The sequence below is a fragment of the Corvus kubaryi genome, unplaced genomic scaffold (assembly GCF_017639235.1).
Source record: "Corvus kubaryi isolate FWS band 111438036 unplaced genomic scaffold, C.kubaryi_AGA036_p1.0 134, whole genome shotgun sequence".
NCBI lineage: Eukaryota > Metazoa > Chordata > Aves > Passeriformes > Corvidae > Corvus > Corvus kubaryi.
The window spans coordinates 6,467,722-6,486,266 of NW_024580668.1; the positions used below are offsets into that span (position 1 = coordinate 6,467,722).

The following is an 18,545-nucleotide window of genomic DNA, read 5'->3' on the forward strand; positions in this document are numbered from 1 at the left end:
AAGCTGAGAAAACCAATTTCTTGTCTGAGAAGCCTCTGTAAAATGGAATGTTTGGTATTTTGCAGCACTTCTGTTAAGTGGACTGGTGTCAGCATCTCATTCTTTTAATGTTTCGAACAATTTTAACCCACCCACACTCCTGCTCTGAATTATTTAGGAAAAGATGTGTCTTTCTAGCTTTTCTCTATAATTTCTCAGCAAAGTGTCTGGTTGTACTTGGCATTTCTTATCGAGGATGAAAACACTACATTTAAATAATAGCGAGTATCCACAATATGTATGGTCTATGAAGCAAAGTTGGGCCACATTTTATCCTCCATCCTCACCCTTGTGTCATGAAAATGTGAGGGATTTCTCCTGTATGGAAATAATCTGGTCTTGAAAGGATAATTAATGTAACTTCCATGGGTGACCACTTCTCTTGTTCAGCAGGCTTTTGTTAGGGAAGACAACTCTTCCATACAGCTAAATTAAAATAGAGGAAAAAAATCAAGTGATCCTTCTCTGAATGTTTGAAGGTGTCATTTTAATGAGTCTGCCTTTCTGTTACTGCAGGAAATAAAATACATTCACTGTGAGGAAAGAGTAAATACTGTCCCACAGGCAGAAGGAGGCAACCAGAGGCAGGCAGAGAGAAGCCGTGTTGGGTGGCACAGTCTGTCTGCAGCTATTCCCTATCCCAGAGCCAACATTTCTGCAGTGTGGAACAGGACTGCCTTACTGATCCATTCTCAGACTCAAAGAGAGCCCTGGAGCTTTTGAGCACATCATCAAAGAGTCATGGAGGTGATTCCATGCACCCACAATGAGGTTTGCACACAGACTGGATGGGAAGGAGCTTGTAGAGTGCAAAAACCAAGCCAAGCTGGGCCAAATTCCTGCTTGATTAATGCAGGCAGAGGTTTGGCAGAGAAAGGTTTGAGCTGTTTCACTGGGGTTGACTCCCTGGGGGAAATCTACTGAGCAGCAGCTGCTCAACTCATCTTTCCTGGGAAGGCTGCTCAGGGGCACACAGGGAAAACAGGAGGGACAGGAGGAAACACCAAATCCCCCATGCCTCAGAGACATTCTGTCTTAAACTTCTGCCTCAGGGCTTTCTGCACGTTCTGGATCTTCTCCGTGATCACGGTGTCACTGAGGTGATCCCCAAACTTCTGCTTCAGCAGCACCCTGATGATTTTGATGCAGCGTTCGTCCATCATGGGCTTTGCCTCCCGGAAGGTGTTGCCCCTGCGCCCTGTGATGGAGTGGCTCTGGATGTAGTCAGAGGTGAAGAGTTTGTAGAGCAGGGTTTTGCAGGCTGTGCTGATTTTCTGGTCAAACCTGATGGTCTCTTTGAGCTGCTCCTTGGTGTAGCCATTGAAGAGCTCCACCACCTCGCACGGCTGCCGGTGGGGGTCCTCCTGGAAGGACAGGGATTCCAGCCTCTGCACCTTCTTCTTTAGAGAGAGGACATCCTGTTGGAGGTCCAACACCATCCTCTCCAGCTGCTCCATCTTTTCCACCCTGAAAAAATTAAAGTTGCACTTGTAAAGGCAAGAGGACCCCATGTCCTCACTGTGGATGTTACTCCTCCACCCAAGCAGTGATTCCATGCCTTCTGCAAGCAGGGCAGGACAACTTCTCAGAGTATCAGCCCTTCCAGCTATTCGTGGGTGAGAAGTAAGGCAGGAGAGAAGTAAGGCATGGTCTGGACTTTTCAGTGCACAGGAATATTCAGTTTAACCCTCAGCTCCCCATTGCCGTGCATACATGAAGACTTTGATGCTCAATTTTCTTCTCAGTTGTAGCAAAAGCCATAAAGCCTGTCCTGCGAGTCCCAGGACACACATATTTGTGGTATTAAAATACAGACTTGCGGGAAATGACAATACAAAAACCATAACTTGAATTTTTTGGCACCCATTTCTTTGCAAGAAAACTGTCCCTAGCATCACTTTATCACTGGATACTGGTCATCAAAGTAATGAACAATAAAACAAGGAACACACAACCATGTTTTGATTGTTATGGGCAAGAGCTTTCTAGTTTCTGCACTGTTTTAGAGTCGTCTTGCATCTCTAACTCCAAGCCGTACAGTCAGAAACGTCTGGTTCTGATTACAAAGAGACTCAGCAACTCTGGGGTTTAAAATTGCCCCACTTTGTCACCCACCTGTGATCTCATTGCTCGCTCTTGTAGTGAGGAGGAAAACATAGTTAGGAAGGAATGCCTTCTTTTGCTAATTACCTTTCCATCTCACCAGAACTGAAATTTTTGTGAACCCTCTCGAAGCCATCCGTCTCTTGCAAAGCATCAATCTTTCGCTCTTCACGGCTAGAAGAAACAAGTTAAACAGAACAGCCACAAACAGCTTCGTGCTCATATTCATATTCATTCCTGAGGAGAATTATCTGGAATTCAACGCAAAGTCGATTCTGTTTTCATTTGCAGCAAGAATAAAATGGATTGAGAGGGAAGATTGGGGGTTCTTCAGGTGGACAAACTCCTGTGCATCCCCCTGGCACACAGATATGGGGGACCTCCCACTGACACCCCAAGGAATCAGGACTTCAGAGCACAGGCTCATTTCTCTGCTGTATGTGCCCACACAAACCCCTATTAACTTCTGTGCTTTGGGTTTAACCTCCATGAGCATCTACTCAAAGCAATCACTGCCAGAGAATGCAAACAGCGTGGACAGAAATCAAAATACATGGTGTGCAACATTCAGGGTCCTCATTGCACTTCAGTGTTACCTGTTCAGACAGATGTGCTGCTGGCACGGGGACAAGATGCCATCTGACTTCCTCTTCATTGGAAGGGCAACGTAATCTGCAGCAGGGGTGGGACACAAGCTGAAGAATCAGCTGTTGAAAAGGTGCTGAATCCCTCTGTCTCCAGAGCAGATTATCTAAGCACCCCTGCTAGATTGCACGGCAAGACATTATTCCCTTTGCATAAACAGAGTGATCCAGAAAGGCTCTCCAGAACTGATCAATGGGGATTTGTTATTAGAAAAAGGTGGCATCTCAAGGGCTTCTGTTCCCAGCACAAAAGATATGGTGGAGGAAAGGCAAGCAGAGCCAGCGTGTCTCTGGAGGCTGCTGTTAGTTGGCAGGTAAATAACACACTAACATATTTTCATAAGTGCATTTAATGGGTGTAGTAGTGGGTTGAAAAACAGGGAAATAGGCAAATCTGATAAGGTTTGACTAATTGAGACACAGGGCTTTGGGGAATTTCAGTTATTCAGGCAGGCATTCATTCAGATTGTCTTTTGGTTTGTGGGGAGAGAACTGCTAGCCCAGGAGACAGAGTTGGTGCCTGACAGAGCAGATACCATACACTACATGCAGGCCTCCTGGAGGAGATCTCCCAGGTGGAAAGGACCAGGAAATGTCATCTCTAACAACTGTGGCCCTGAGACAAAGCCCATACAGCCCCAGAGCAAAGCAGAGGTTTTCTGGCTGCTCTGCAAGTCCCCATCCCACCCTGTCCCTCGGGACCAGGCAGCAGAGCCAGAACCCAAGGTTACCTCTGGCAGCTGGACCAGCCCTGTCCTCTTCACTCTGGGAAGCCCCTGGCCCCGGCATGGCCATGGTGATGAAGGTGGATGGAGGTGTGAAGGCGCTGGCTGGGTGGGGAGGAGCTGCCAGCGAGTGGGAGCTTCCTGCCACACTTCCCAGGACACACCTGTCCCTGAGAATGGAGGAGCTGCCAGCGTCATGAGGCAGGCTGGCCTCAGCCACCCTCAGCAGTGGCTTTGAGGGATAGGTCCTGTCACTGGGGTATTTCCTGGGTGCATTCCCCGGGGTCCATTTTGGGAAGGTTTTCCTGGATTTTTTTGGTGGGACTGCCATCATGCTGTGGACAGCCGGTTCTTCTGAAAGAAAGGCAGACACTCAGGATGTGCAGTGGGGCATCAGTGCCATGGATCTCCCACCTCCCACTCAGTGCTTTGTACCCTGATTGCAGTGATGTGAAATTCATGATGGGACTACAGCATGCTCAGCATCCTCCCACCCAAAAAGCCCCATGGAAGTAGAAGGGTGGGTGCAGTGCTCAAAAGCCCTCACTCACTTAACTTCTCCAGGAGGTGTCGGTCTTCCAGCAGCTTCTTCTCCAAAATATCTTTATGCTCTGTAGGAAGAGAAGATCTTTCAGCACTGAACCCCTTCTTGGAAGGGGTCCCCTGAGCAGCCCCAAATTGCAAACCCAGGCCAGGGGGGTGTCACTCACCACTTATGCCTTCCACCACACCCCAGTACAGCCCACTGAAGCCGGGGCAGCGGGCCAGGACCTGCTCCCCCACCGTGTAGAGGTGGAAGGGTTTGCGGGGCTCCTTGATGTTCTCGATGTTGATGACCCGGCTGCCGTCAGGCCAGCTGATGAGCACGTAGAGCTTGGCCGACATCAGGGCTGCCCACCTGGAGCAGAGGGCGCAGAATGGGAATGTCACCGCAGGCATTTGGGCTCTCCCATGGCTGGGAGTTCACAAGTGGTGCTTTGCCTGGGGCAGCACAACCTGCAGATAATAAAGCACTTAGCCCTGCATCTTCTCTACCAGTTATTTCTCCTTTCCCATTCCTTCCCTTCTGTGTATCCAGGTGTCATTTGCAGTGTCAGCCATGCCAGGTCTCACATGGAATCAGGCAGGACCAGCTCACAGCGGACACTTTGAGCAGATGCTGATCAAGCCACCGAGCAGACACAGGCTGGTTCCTCTGCCCCGTGAACCATCACAGCTCAAATGACTTCAGTGGATCTACAGCAGTTTGCTCCAGTGCAGGGCTGTGTCTGTGTGATATCGAGGCAGTGCAGAGAAGAGACTGGAAAAGACCCAGGGGTATTCCAGGAAATGATCATTCCTTTGCCTGTGCAGTTATTTCCCCCAGTAAACATCAAAGTGCTTTGATAAGGAGAACAGCAAATTAGCTTCATTTCACCCATGGGGAAACTGAGGCACAGGCCAGTGACAGACATATCTAAGGCAGTCAAACAACAAAGCTGCAAGGAGCTGGATCCTAAGTCCTGGCTCGCTGCTCTGCCCACTGAGATATCTCTTTGTGCCCCTGGAGCTGCAGACTTAAATCACTGGAGAAACAGGAGTGCCAGGCTGATGGTGATTTCCAGAACCTCCCATGCCAGACGAGCAGCTGAGGAGCCGAGCACTGCTGAGCTCAGGAGAGGTTTCTTTCCAGCTCTCAACCAACACATCATGGATGGGGACAAAATCAGGCAGAGGCCACCTGCCAGAGCTCCTAAGGGCCCTGGCAGAGCATCACCCCAGTCCCTCCTGCTCTGCTTGGGAGCAGGGCTTGGCAGACAGGTTCCGGGGACAGGGCTGAGCCCATGTGCTGGGCACCAGGTGGAGAATGGCCACAGTGTCCAAAGCTGATGGGAGGGAGCTGGGGAAGGGAGAGGAGAGTTGGAGCAGAGACAAGCTGGCAGGAAAGACAGCTAGGACCCAATTTATTCCAGTTTCTTGTTTTGTCTCCACACCCCCATTAAAGTTATGCCTGGATTCGATTCCTCTCACTTGGAAGGTTCAAGTTCACCCTGGAGAACTTTCTCTTTTTCCTTCCCCGCCTCCACCACCATCAGCTGCAGCAAAGCTCCTTGCAGGAACCGTAACTCTCCCCAAACCTGCCAGCCTGCCCTGTTGGCACAGTCTCACACCTGGTTTTCCCCAACCCTTTTCTCCTGACCGAGACACACTCTGGCATTGATTTTTATCAGGAAGCACCACATACAAATTATCTGTGTGCCTGTTTCCCCCCATCCCCTTCCCTGCAGAGGCAGCTGCCTCCAGCCCTCTCCCATACACAGGGAAGGCTACAGACCAGAACCTGGGATAAATGCATAGCTGAGCCCTCTCCCTCCCAGAAACAGAGCTCTACATTCCAAACAGCAAACAACCCCAGCCCAAACAGCTCTCTGGAGGGGTTTTCCTTTAACATTTAAGGAAAACCCACTGATCTTCCTTCCCCAAACCAGTTGTTCATTTACCCTTATGAATGCAACAAAACTACACAAACACATAAACAGAGAGAGAAAAAAAGAGAGATCACAATCCTGATAGCAACAGAGCTGCTCCTTGCCTGGTTAGCACTGCTCCAGGTGTTGAGTCTTGCAAGATGTCTCCTGTCTCTCCAGGTCTCAGCTGCCTGCTCCAGGAGAGGAGGTGACCGGACACTTTCTTGCCTTGGGCTTGTCCCTTCACCACAGTTCCTTGTCAGATCTCCTTTGTCTGGCTTGGAAAGCTCCCACCTGCTGTCCCCACTGCAAAGAAAAAAAGAGCTTTTGCTTTCTTTTTTCCTGCCTGTTTTGTTTCAGCATTATTATTCCTGTTATTTTCCCATATACATATATTATTTTTTTCCTTAGCTTGTTTCAGGTCTGTTTCTTACAGGGAGGGAGAGCAGAAGAGAAGAGAAAAAGCCTTGGGTTTTTTGGAGCATGAATAAACCTTGCATTTCCATGAGTTATTCATGAATAATTCATGAAAATGCATGATTAATTCAGGTTCATGAATTATTCAGGAATAATTCTCGAACATTCCTGGTTAATTCATGCTCACACAGCGAGTGAGTCAGGCTCTAGGGCTTGGAGAATTCCCTTCTCCCTGAGACAGGAGAAGAGAGGCTTAGAGAAGCTGCATTGTGCATTTGCTGTTTACTGCCTCTTAGAAGAGAACATATTTTGGGCCCTTTTTGAAACAAGGACTTGAAGAGAATTGAAATGCCTGCAGTCTCCTGCCCACGGAGGAATAACACAGTACCAAAAGAAAAAAAAAAAAAAAATAAGAGAGAAAGAAATTGGACTTCCTCACAGAGGAAAGCCTGGCAGCAAGTTTTATTCCCTTTCAAAGCATCTTTCTCCCCCCGCCCCCAGATTTCTCCCTAGTTAAGATACATCTCACTGCTTCAGTTTTTACCTGCTGTGCAACAAAAAGGACCATCCACATGGGTTTCTGCTTGAGGAGTCAAAGGGAATTCCCATGCCATGTGCCCATCTGTCCCCGTGTGTGTGTGTGTGTGTGCACAGTCTCTTCTCCCAAGTAACAACCAACATGACAAGAGAAAATGGCCTCAAGTTGCACCACTGGAGGCTTAGAGTGGATATTAGGAAAATTTCTTCACCAAAAGAGTTGTCCAGCACTGGCACAGCTGCCCAGGGTACTGGAGGCACCACCTCTGGAGGGATTTAAAGGAAGTGTGGTTGTGGTACCTGGGACATGGTTTACTGGTGGGCTTGGCAGTGCTGGGGGAATGGTGGGACTCAATGACCTTAGAGAGCTTTTCCAAGCTAAAAGATTCTTGCAGTGTCCCAGCCAGGGTGAGCACTAGGCATGGCACTGAGCTCAGCAAGGCAGTCATGGTGCTCGCACCAGTGCAGACATCAGCTCTGTGTTTCTCCCAATAACGTCACTGCTGCAGCACCTGGGGTTCCCGAATGCTGGGCTTTTTATGCCCAGCGCATGGAGGATCACATGGCATGGCCATGGGTGGATCCCATGTGGCATCCAGCCTGTCATGGGCGAGGCTGGACACCAGCAGGGGAAGGTGCAGTGGGTTGTCTGCACAAGCTGCCTGCCCAACCAGCCATCCTACTCCAGCCACTGGATGAGATGGAGTAACAGTTAGGGAGTGATTCCAAACAGCCTCACCTGGTTTATCTTAGCCAAAAACAGCACTGGAGGTTGTTGGGAGAAAGGGAGAATTCAGATGTTCAATGACACATTAGAAAAGGACCTTAATAAGATTCATAGAGTAAGAAAAATTCTGCATCCCTGATTTGCAATATTTACAGCTAAAAGATACAACTGTCAGCCCAGGTAAAAGCAGATGTTCAATAGAGAGCTGGTTGGGATTAGGGAACAAGCAGATATGAATAGAAAAGCAGCACTATGTGACTTCTGCGTAGCTTTGAATGATGTTGCTCAAGACTGAACTGCATAGTAATAAGGAAGGGAAAAGCAATGACAAGGAGAAAAATGATAGAGATACACAACAATGGAGATGAGATTGGATTCCGGTTTGAGGCAGGACCCGGTTCCAATAAAATCTGCCTGGGAAGTGGGCTGGCTTAAACAAGCATTGTTTGCTTTCCTTTGAAGAACAATATCCAAAACACAACAGATGAATAGTCCTGGGGTGGAGGTTGGTAATTCAACTGCAAACCGCAGGAGAGGAAGGATTGCAGGAACAAAAGGAAGACAAATTGTAGTCTCATCAAACAACAGAAAAGTCAAGTGCCTGTGTATAAACATACAGTGTTTGTGTTGAATTATTCCGGGAAAATGCGAGTCTGAAGTGAGTCCCAGGTGTTTGACTTCATGAAAATTAGCAAGTCCTGATTAGATTTCCCTCCCAGTCGGTGAATATGAAATCCCTGGGCAGATGCCTCAGTTCCGGCTCTAGGTAGAGTTACCGTATTCAGGAACCTCTCCTCTGCATCTCCCAGTTCTTTGAAAACAAGTCCCACTCTGCGGCCCCAGGTGCCAGCACGTCACCCTCTAAGTTGCACTCGCTGAGATTTAGGTTTCAGCCACGACTGAAGAACAACAAAGGCTCCTTTGTGGTCTCACCCAGAGATACACCCGGGGAACAGCGTTCAGCAGCTGTTTGAGTGCTGCCCGGGTCTTTATCAGAACAATCTTAATTGATGTTTGAAGGGGTTTAAAGTACAAACACAGGTGGTTTTAATCCTCCTTTTCACTTAACCTCGGCAACGTTGCTCTTATTTTGGCTGGGTTCAGCAGCCCAGGCATAGAATCCTAGAATGGTTTGGGTTAGTAAGGAACTGAATGACCACTTCATTCCACCCCCCTGCCTTCCACTGTCCCAGGTTGCTCCAAGCCCTGTCCAAAATGGCCTGGAACACCTCCAGGGATGGGGCAGCCACAGCTGCTCTGGGCAGCCTGTGCCAGGGCCTCCTCACCCACACAGGGAAGAATTTCTTCCCAATACCCCATCTAAACCTGCCCTCTGTCAGCATGAAGCCATTGCCACTTGTCCTATCACTCCAGACCCTTGACCAAACTTCCTCTCCAGCTCTCCTGGAGCAGCTTTAGGCATTGGAAGGAGCCCAAAGGTCTCCCTGGAGCATTCTCTTCTCCAAGCTGAACAGTCCCAGCTCTCTCAGCCTGTCTCCAGAGCAGAGCTGCTCCAGCCCTGGGAGTATCTTCATGGCCTCCTCTGGACAGGCTCCAGCAGCTCCACATCCTTCACCATTTTCAGAAAGCAGCCACAGTTCAGCAACTGAGAGACAAGAGCTACACGGTTCATTAATTTTTATCAACACAATGAAATGCCACAGGAACCCTCAAGCCCTGTGCTTCACTGAGACCAGCTCTGCATCCCTTCCACACTGCCGGGAGAAGGGCAGGGCATCACCACGAGGGATCAGCACTGCCAGGGCAAAGGGTGGACAGAGAGACCCTGCCCCTCGTACCCAGCCCCATCTGGGGTGGCAGGGTGGCCGATGGAGTCATTAGGATGGGTGTGGGGAGTGGTTTTGCATTCCATGAGGACAAACGCTGGAGCGCGAGGCACTGTCTGTACCCGAGAGCGACCACCCGGTGGCATTTTGCATTTGTAATGAAACAAGTACAAGTCCCATCTCTGCCTGCCATCCAGGGAACAGCGAAATACGATCCGGGCTAATGAGGCTGGAGTTAACTGCATTTTAATTAAAGAATGTCTCTTTCCTAACAGGCCAGAAAGAAGCTTAATTACTCAGACATGGGAGCAAAGCCACCACAAGGATCAGCAGCCAGCTAGACCCTGCAAGTCTGACCTACCACAGTTTGTTAAATGCTTTCCTGGACTGGAGCTTTTCCCTGTTATTCCTCATGTGACAGAGGCCAGAAAACAATGAGAAAATCAGAGCCTAAATGCACCAGGCACAGCTTTGCAGGGAGTTGTACAGAGAGTCCACTGACTGTAAGGGCTTCCAATTTACCTAATGCAAGTCCTTATTGCTTCTCTATTACTGCCCTGAATTAATTAAGATATTTTTTAGAGACCTCTTCTCTTCAGAAAAGGGTTTCCTCTTTGTAATCCCATTCCAAATCTCCTTCATTTTCACCTAACCAGCCTCCCACCATTTTCCATATCCTTTTTTCCAAGCTCTCTGTATTTATTAAACATTTGTGCTCTACAACATCTGTTTCCTTATCTGCTTGGCAGGCTGATTTCTTGGGGTTCCTTTGTGAGTTTGCCAGTGAGATAGCAGCAGCACAGTTAGCAAAAAAAAAAAGAGAAAAAGGGGGGAGAGGAGAAGGGAAGATCACCCCAAAAAAGGAAGGAACGTTAACTGAGGGAGGGTAGCAATACACAATGGCTTTTAAATATTCCCAAATCTTTTTTGCATTCTCTCAAGTATTTAGCATTAGCCTCTTTTTAGTATTCAAAGGGACATGAAGGGGACTAGCAGGAATTTACCAAACTAAGGACATATCAAAAATCAAATAATAGATCATTCCCATGAGACTGAAAAGGAAAAAAGTATTCAACATTGTAATTACAGCTGAAGGTACCTGGGAAATACCAACCTGCTTAACTTCAGGTATCTGAGCATCTCCTGAGAAAGTGACAGGACTGACCATATTTTTTAGATAAAACACACTCTTGCCTAGTCACAAAATCAAGGCCAAAAAGGAGAAAAAACCCTTAATGTTTAGTTAATAACAAACCCCACTGAAAGGGATCCCAGCACGTCACCTCACAAGGGGAGGAAATAACACAGTGAGAAACGGCTGGTGCGGAAAATTCATCTCATCACATCCCCGGGGGCTCACCACCCTCTTCCACACCATTCCTGGCTGGAAAGGTGCTGCAGGGATGTGAGGTCCATGCTTGGGAGCAGCAAATCCGAGTGTTGAGCCGGCACGGTGCTGCCAGCTGCTCCTGCTCCTCTGAGTCACTGCCCCGTTACCTTGGCGAGCGCAGCCGCGAGTACCTGAGAGCAGCTCCAGCGCCAAGAGAACATCTTGTTTCCTGTTACTCCAGCGGCACAACTCTGATTCCAGATTCCCCCCCGCTGCTAATTAATTAAATATAATCGGGAGCACGTTAGCAGTTGCAGAAGGGACTCGCCGGGTGGCACCCGCTGCCTCCAGCCCCCTCCACAGCATCCCTGTGGAACAGAGCTCTTCTTCCTCAGCATTTCAGGGCTGGTGTTCCCCCTCCTAACTTTTGCCCTGTTTCTGGCAGAAAGCACCAAAAAGAAGTCATTTGCATTAGGAGGGAATGTGTTTTGGGCTGATTTTGGACAGGAAGCTGTGCCAGGTGGGACCTCATCCCTCTCCCTGACGCCTTGGGCTGCCACACTCCAGATGGAAGTTTCTGCAGCAGGACCTGATCCTCTGCCAAAAAGCATGAAACCCTCTGATTTCACCTTATGTGTAACATTACGTGGTCACAGCACTAATTATTTTTCCCAGGGCTTTTGATGCTGCTGAATAACTCGCTAGATTCATTCCCTCTAACCTGTCACAGCTCTGGCTGAAAGGGCACAGGGCCCTCGCAGACCCCGGTGCCTCTTGCAAAGCCACCTCAGTGCCACCACACAGGCAGTAAGGGTGTGGCAGGATGGTCTCATCCAGGACACCATGCTCAGGGATGCAAAGAGAATGGAAATCTCTGCCAAACATGCCACAAAATCAGGCAGAGAGATTGTCCTTGACCAGCCCTGTCTCCGGGCCCTGCTTCCAGGGCTGGCACCAGAAAATGGGCTCTTATGTGAACAGATCTGTCAAAATCTGTGGGAGCCGTTCCCATCCCAGCCCTGCCTACTCCAAGTGGCATCATTTTGGTACCTGACTGCTTCAAAGGTGAAAGCATATTCTCTCTAATTTGCTAAATTGTCTCCTGTGAGGAGTAAATTTGTCAATCTCATTCCCATCTTCTACCTCTTTAGCTTTGTACACTCAGTCCTTAACATGAAAAGAATTTTCCTTAATTTCTCCTCCAGGAAAGAAGGAATTGATCTTTTATTTGTGGCACTTTAAATTGGCATGTTGACTACAAAAATCCACTGCTCATCACATCAAAGGCTGATCCAATAGCGCCAATTACTCCAGTAATGGAGATCTTTGCAGGGAAGGGTGGAAGGGACAGGATCAAAATGGATGGGTCTTCTCACATGGAAGGAGGCAGAGGAAGAAGAGGAATTTGGGAAGACAGCGCCACTTTAAATTAGGATATCTGCTGTGCATGGCAAGACAAAACGTGACACATTCCTCATCCAGTCTCTGGATGTGATTGAACCCACCTGTCCCCAGCTATGGAGCTGAGCTGATCCCAGCCTGGAATCCCTGTGGATTGACAGCTAGGATTCGTACAAGATGCTACTCATGTGTTTGCAACAAACACAGCATCCACTGGCAGGGAATGATTTTCTCTTCATCCTCCCCACTCTCCAGGTATTTCTCTAGGAAAATCCACTCTCTAGTGTGGACAAATCAGTAGAGATGGAAAGTTCTGTGTGCCCCAAAAAGCCATCAGCCCGTTCCTCCCACAGCTCTCCCACTCACAACCACCAGTTCTGCACAGAGCAGGCAGCAAACTGGTCACTACTGGCATTGCCTGTGGTCTGAACTGGGAACTGTGGATCACCATCAAGCTTCAAGTGTTTTCTAGAGTGAGGTATTTTACACAGTCCCCTACAGATTCTGGTGCTTGGTCAGTCCCACAGTAGGTTTGGGGAATGTTTAGGTCAGCAGGGTCTCCCCAGGCTGCAGCTGGGACTTGGCTCCCCCCCGCAAACTACAGCACAGTAAAAAATATGTACTAAGGTCACAATGAAAAACCCTGTGCTAAGCCTTCTTTAGTGCCTCTCGACTCCTAATTCTGATTGTAAAATGCTATTTAGGAAGATCAGACTGATCAAAGCAGGACATTTTTGTGGATTTTTGTAAAAAAGCTTTTTGGAGGTCTAAGATGGAGGGATTTTCACTGAAGTCATTATTCCTCTTACAATTTTTTCAGCATCCTGTTGTTTTGACTTTCCACTCTTATCTCCTGCCAACTCCCACCCGCCCAGAGCCAATTGTTTAGCTGACAGCCATTTGCTGAGCATCACCTGCACGAACCCTCAGGTGCTCAGTAAGGAACACTCACTTCTTCATATTCTTTGCAGAACCAGGGAAGATCTTGGTTGCTCAGTTGGGCAGTGAGACAGTTTTCTATTCAAACCTCCTCTGTGTGGCATCACTGATGTATTTTTGACTCAAAGAAATCTGTTTATTTTCTGCTCTTAAATAAAGAGCGAGCAGCTCCGTGAGCAACATCATGGCATAGGAAACACAAACAGGCTGTTACTCAAACACCATTTCTGAGTGGATTGTGCTCTGCTTTTCAGATGAGATTAAGAGCTCAATTACAGTAGAGAAAGAGCCTTTCATTAAATCACATATAGAACATAATAAGAACAAATTATAAAGCTCTTCAGAAGCAAATCTGTGTCAGACTGCTGGGTAAGGAGGCCCTTCAGGGGGAGCCTTCAGTGGTTTCTCCTGCCCTTCCGAAGAAATGAGTCCTACACACCTCATCTAACCACATTTTTGAGGAAAGCTCACAACCAGAATCCTATGGGGCACCCCATTCTTTGAATGCCTCTCTTCCAGGGACAGAGATGAGCAGTATAAGCAACCATCCCCTCATGTTTGTAATGAGTGGGGCAAAGCCTCGGGTTAGTGCTGATGTGCAGTTTAGAAGTGCAATGGTTTGCTCTGCTAACACAAGAAAGGCCCAGAAGCTCAGTGTTTTCTCAGTCCCAGACTGGTAACAGGAGATCATCTGGGGAGTTTAAAGAATTTTAAGGCCCAGCAGCTGAGGGATGAATCAATGACCTAAAGCCAGACACTGGACATAACTATTTCATTCCAGCATTCCTGCCACGCTGTCCTGTCTGCAAAAGCCTCTGCCAAGAAATCTGCAGATAAGGAGGTGAGGAAAGAACAGATACAAGCCCCTCCTACAGAGGAGAGAGCCCAAGGACCCTCAAGCCACAGAGATCCCTCCCTGAGAAGCCAGGCTGGCCAAACTTTCAAAATCAAAGCTCCTGTGTGCAAAGCCCAGGCACACGAACCACAGGCAGAAATACCCACTGGCCTCTGGATTTACAGGTGACTGTACACATGTGAACCTGGAGCTGAGGGATTGGAAGCTTTTCCTTCCCCAGGAATTCAAAGCACTGCATGGCAGAGCTCAAAGGGGACAGCAAAGGGTTACGGGGCTGCACCTGGGAAAGGGGAAGTCCAGGTTCAGTCACAGAGTTGTCACTGCTTGATTTTGTTCCGCTGTTATTCTGCTCCCCTGGAATATATTATGGTTAATTAAAGGCAGTTAGCTAATTGGATTGTAAGCAAGTGGCTGGTGAAAAGAAACCAAACCACTGTTCCCCTTTGAAATACCAGACAGGAGATTCATTAAAATTCCCTTTGAAAAGACATCCCAAAACCTCGTAATCTGTTGATGAAAACGATCCAGGAAAAGTCAAGGAAAAAAGAACAATGTTTTTCAGGAGGTTTCACAACTCAGGCATCTGCAACCCCCACCAAGCTAGGATTGAGGATTGTCATTCCCACACCAGGAAACCTTTCAAAGACTCAAAAACTTTCATTGAAAAGCAGTGCCAGAATGCACAAAGTCGAACAATGATCCATGAAGGCCTAATATTTCCATCAAGGCCAGGATGAGATGATTAGGAGATGACTGGGGCTCTTCAAAAGCCAGACCTCAGAGCTGAGACGGGATTTAATGCTGATATCCCTCTAGTTATCCAGAAAAGGATCAAGACATGTGAGGGAGCTCAGAAAGCCAGAGAGCTCAAAACAGCAGAGGGAGGAAGAGAAAATACAGCTGGATACTTCCTAATGCTCTTCTTTGGACTGACCTGATGTCTGCTGCAGTGAGCCACAGAAAACCTACTCAAAACATGGGTGGCAGAACTGAAAATGTTCACTGATAAGCAACAGAAATAATTAAGAGTATAGGAGTGAGCGTAGTCACGAGGACCTGGAGAAGAAAGAACCCCAAAAGGCCAGACATTGTGTAATATTGTGCATAATGAGGGTAAAATACATGTTACTATTCATTATGCAGCAAAAGAATTATAGAATAGTTTGGGTTGGAAGGGACCTTTAAAGGTCATCTGGAATGACAGCCTATTCAAAGCAACAGAAAAACAATGTATTAACTGCCAGGGAAAGCTGCATTGAAAGCAACCTAGGATTTGAGGCAAAACATCTTATCTTTGAACTAAAGATTTATTGATAACTAATGCTGTCTGCCACTGAGGGAAACACTAAACCAGAATCCCTCCACTCCAGTTTCCCCATGCTGTGCTATCAGACCTCTCCATGATTCCCAGCTCCTGCAGAAATTGGACTTTGTGATGTGACCCCAGCATGGCAGCACCACCTCAGAGAAGTGCATCACCACTTCTACAAAATAAGGCAGCCCTTACCTGAACATCAAGCAACACTAAACTTGTCTGGAAAGCACTGGGTGCAGGATAATCAGGGACAGAAAAGGGAGATGCCTGTGGAGCAGAGGGCTGGTTTAAATTCTCATTAGGTTGTTAACAGCTGGTTTCATTAGTCTCCCTGCAATCATAATTACTTAGTGGCTACTGCAGGGTGAAAAGCCATTTCAGTGTTTTAACGTTCTCAGCGCTGCAAAGCTGTCAGTGAAATTATTTTTAAAGTGGCTTGTAAAATTTGTCCCTTCTCGAAGAACATGTCAGGCTGATAGACCGGGGTGTGAAATTTACTCCCCAATAAAACGGAGTTTGAATGCAGTTTAATAGCACTTGAAATGTTCTGCTCTGAGAAACTGTCCCCAAAGTCCAGATGGACCTTTCTCCATTGGAGCTCTTAGAAATTTGTGGAAGCTGTAACTTCGGCATTAATTTTACAGGAACATTTACAGCCCAAGGGTCAAGACTAAAGCCATAAATTCCTGCTCAAGCCCTGAGCTTTCTCAAACCAGAGGTAAACTTGTATCTAAAGGTCTGTCTGGAGCCTAGGACTACTAGATTTGCTCTAGTAGAATTCTGTTATAAAGCTTAGCTTTCAATGTAGGTAGACTTCTATCTTAGCTTAGTTAAATATTTCCACTAAACTGGCATAAATTATAATTTCCCCACTATAATTCATCATTTTTCCACTCCTAATTTACTCTTCCTTCTTGCCCTAAGCACCATCCTTACTCATACATCAGGCTGATGGCTCCCATTAAATTTATTACTCTACAGACATATGTTGGACTAAAGTTTACCTGAATGAGAGCTTTATCCAGCTCCTGCCAGAGCTAATGGAAAGAGATTTCCGTTTACTCAAAGCCACTGTTATCTCAGAAAAAGGATCATGCTTAAATTAGAATAAAAATTCTGCCAGAATCAGTATTCCTTTGTTTCCCCCAACCATTCACAAAAAGCCCTCGGTCACTTAAGAGCTTTTTAAATCATTTCTAGTATTCACTACATGGCCAATTATTAAAAAAGCCCTGAACCTGCCGTGCAGTTAATGACCATCTCTGACATATCTTTTACATGTATTTTCTTTCCACATTTCTGTCAGTGATAGCTAACCAGGTGCCCTCCCCCTTTTTATCTCGTGTTTAATCCATTTACTCTCATCCTCCCTGGCACAGCTCTCGATGTTTCTACAGGACCAGCCTGCACCAGCCACTATTTCACAACTTACCCATAAAATCCCGACCCCAGGCCTCTACAGGGCCTCTTCGCTCCCACCTCTTCATCTTCCCATCCACGGAGGAGAGTCAAGGTCAGCCAGATGCAAATGAGGTGTTCGAAGCCGAGGTGTGATGAGGCAGTGATTGCTTGATGAGCACAGGAGGAGGAAAGGTCTTGGCTGTGCCTCAGTTTTTAAATCATCCTCAGTTGTGCAAGGAAAATTAAGGACAGCGTGATGCTCCAGCTTCCCCATGGCATCGTTCCTGTCACAAAGTCAAAGACAGGCAGGTCACATATATTCTCTGACTCCTGCTGGGATGAAAACATTGAAAAATAGAAAAAAAAAATTTATCAGGGACTTTCATGGTGTGAGCTCAGGATTCCCCACTCTCTTGCAAAGGGGGAATGTTCATCAGGCAAAGGATACGAGGAAGAGCCTCAAATTGTCCAAAATCCCAGTAAAAGTATTTTGTCCTATGGAAACTATGCCAGAGCTGGTCACATTTCAGGCCCTTTGTACACCTATTTCCTGATGTGCATCTCACAGGGGGGCTGTTCCCACTGCTCCAGGGACCCAACACAAACCTTACAGCACCACACAAACACAGCCCAAGAAGCTGCTGCCAGCCCTCCAAACCTCAGTACCTGCAACAGGCACCTCTGTGCTGATCTGAGCCTGCTTGTCCCCAAAACAAGGTGGTCAGTTTATCCTTGAAAAGACTGAGAACAGCATTCTTGTCTCTCAAAAAGACCCATAATTTCACAACTATAATCTCCACACCGAGACTTTATTCCCTTAAGTGTCCAAGGACATAGGCAGCAGCAAGGAAGGTGATGAAGTGAGTCAAGTTTAACCCAAGAGAGCTCTCAGCTCCTTGTGAAAGCTCAGACAAGCAGTAGAAAAAGAATTAATGCTCCCATAACTGGCATCTAACAGCCACAGGACAAGTGAAAAGTTGGTTTTAGAGAATGAAGGAAATACAGAAAAAGCACTAAGTAATAAAAGGTGAGAAAAATCCGTCACTCCAACAGGTAAATGAAGGTAAACCACTTGAAGAAGCAGAGGTAGATGGAGGGAAAAAACCTCACAATTTAGAGTGTCCATGACACCCAGAGCTAAAACAAGCCCAGGGGATCTGGAAAGAGCTAAGCACATGTGCTCCAAAAAACAGCAGAAATGAAGTGAGATCTCTGAAGGGAACAAAAGAAAGAGGCAGCCTGAAGAAAACAAAAAAGTACCTCCCCACTTTTCATTCCCTGCCCACAAAGCATTTTGGGATTTTTAATCTTGTCTCTTGTACTATGTGGTAGAAATCCAAAAATAAAGGTCAGGCGAAGCATGGTTTATTGGGAACTATCCTGCATAGCAGACAAGATATATCCTCATGCAAATGATTCCATGCAGCACTCACATCTTTAATTGCTTCTTTTCCTCTTGCTGGGGAAGCAGAGCTGCTTTATTTACTCTAAGCAATATTTTCTCCCTTCTCCTTGGCAAAAAACAAGCTCCCGTCTTGGCAATGCTCCCCAAACTACCTAATGCTCATCACACCCATGCTATGGAGAGTGGAGCAGGTTAATTTATCACTTTTTATAATGATTAACTTGCCCAGCTGCCGGGTTCAAGAGCCCCAGAGTGCCTCAGGTTATACAGGATCACAGAAGGAAAAGCTCTGTTAAATTAAGCTGCTGCCACACCGGTCCTCTTTGCCTGTCAAACACATTCAGCTGCTCTTGCACTGCCCTGTGAAAATCCCCCATAAAATACAAGTGAAAATCCCTCAGCACCTGTGATAAAGCACAGCTGGGTTCTGCTCAGGGTATTTCAAACTACCTGAGGTATTTGTGACCTCCCC

The 18,545-nt window shown here is 47.1% G+C and overlaps 1 protein-coding gene across 6 annotated transcripts; it reads right to left on the bottom strand.

Moving 5' to 3' along the window:
* Positions 1-505: 505 nt before the first annotated feature.
* On the bottom strand, positions 506-16,965 carry LOC121673624. Of its 6 annotated transcripts, XM_042047141.1 has the most exons (9): positions 16,747-16,965; positions 15,460-15,534; positions 6,084-6,264; positions 4,222-4,507; positions 4,063-4,122; positions 3,518-3,868; positions 2,739-2,814; positions 2,230-2,316; positions 506-1,506 (listed from the first exon to the last, which is right to left on the bottom strand). In XM_042047141.1, exons 4-9 carry the CDS (start codon positions 4,448-4,450, stop codon positions 1,059-1,061), a joined length of 1,251 nt encoding a protein of 416 aa, XP_041903075.1. In that variant the 5' UTR covers positions 4,451-4,507; positions 6,084-6,264; positions 15,460-15,534; positions 16,747-16,965; the 3' UTR covers positions 506-1,058. The 6 variants fall into 6 exon arrangements, with proteins under 6 accessions (XP_041903075.1, XP_041903065.1, XP_041903056.1 ...); XM_042047131.1 differs by lacking the exon at positions 15,460-15,534; XM_042047122.1 differs by lacking the exons at positions 15,460-15,534; positions 16,747-16,965 and adding an exon at positions 6,393-6,845.
* Between the last annotated feature and the right edge of the window lie 1,580 nt (positions 16,966-18,545).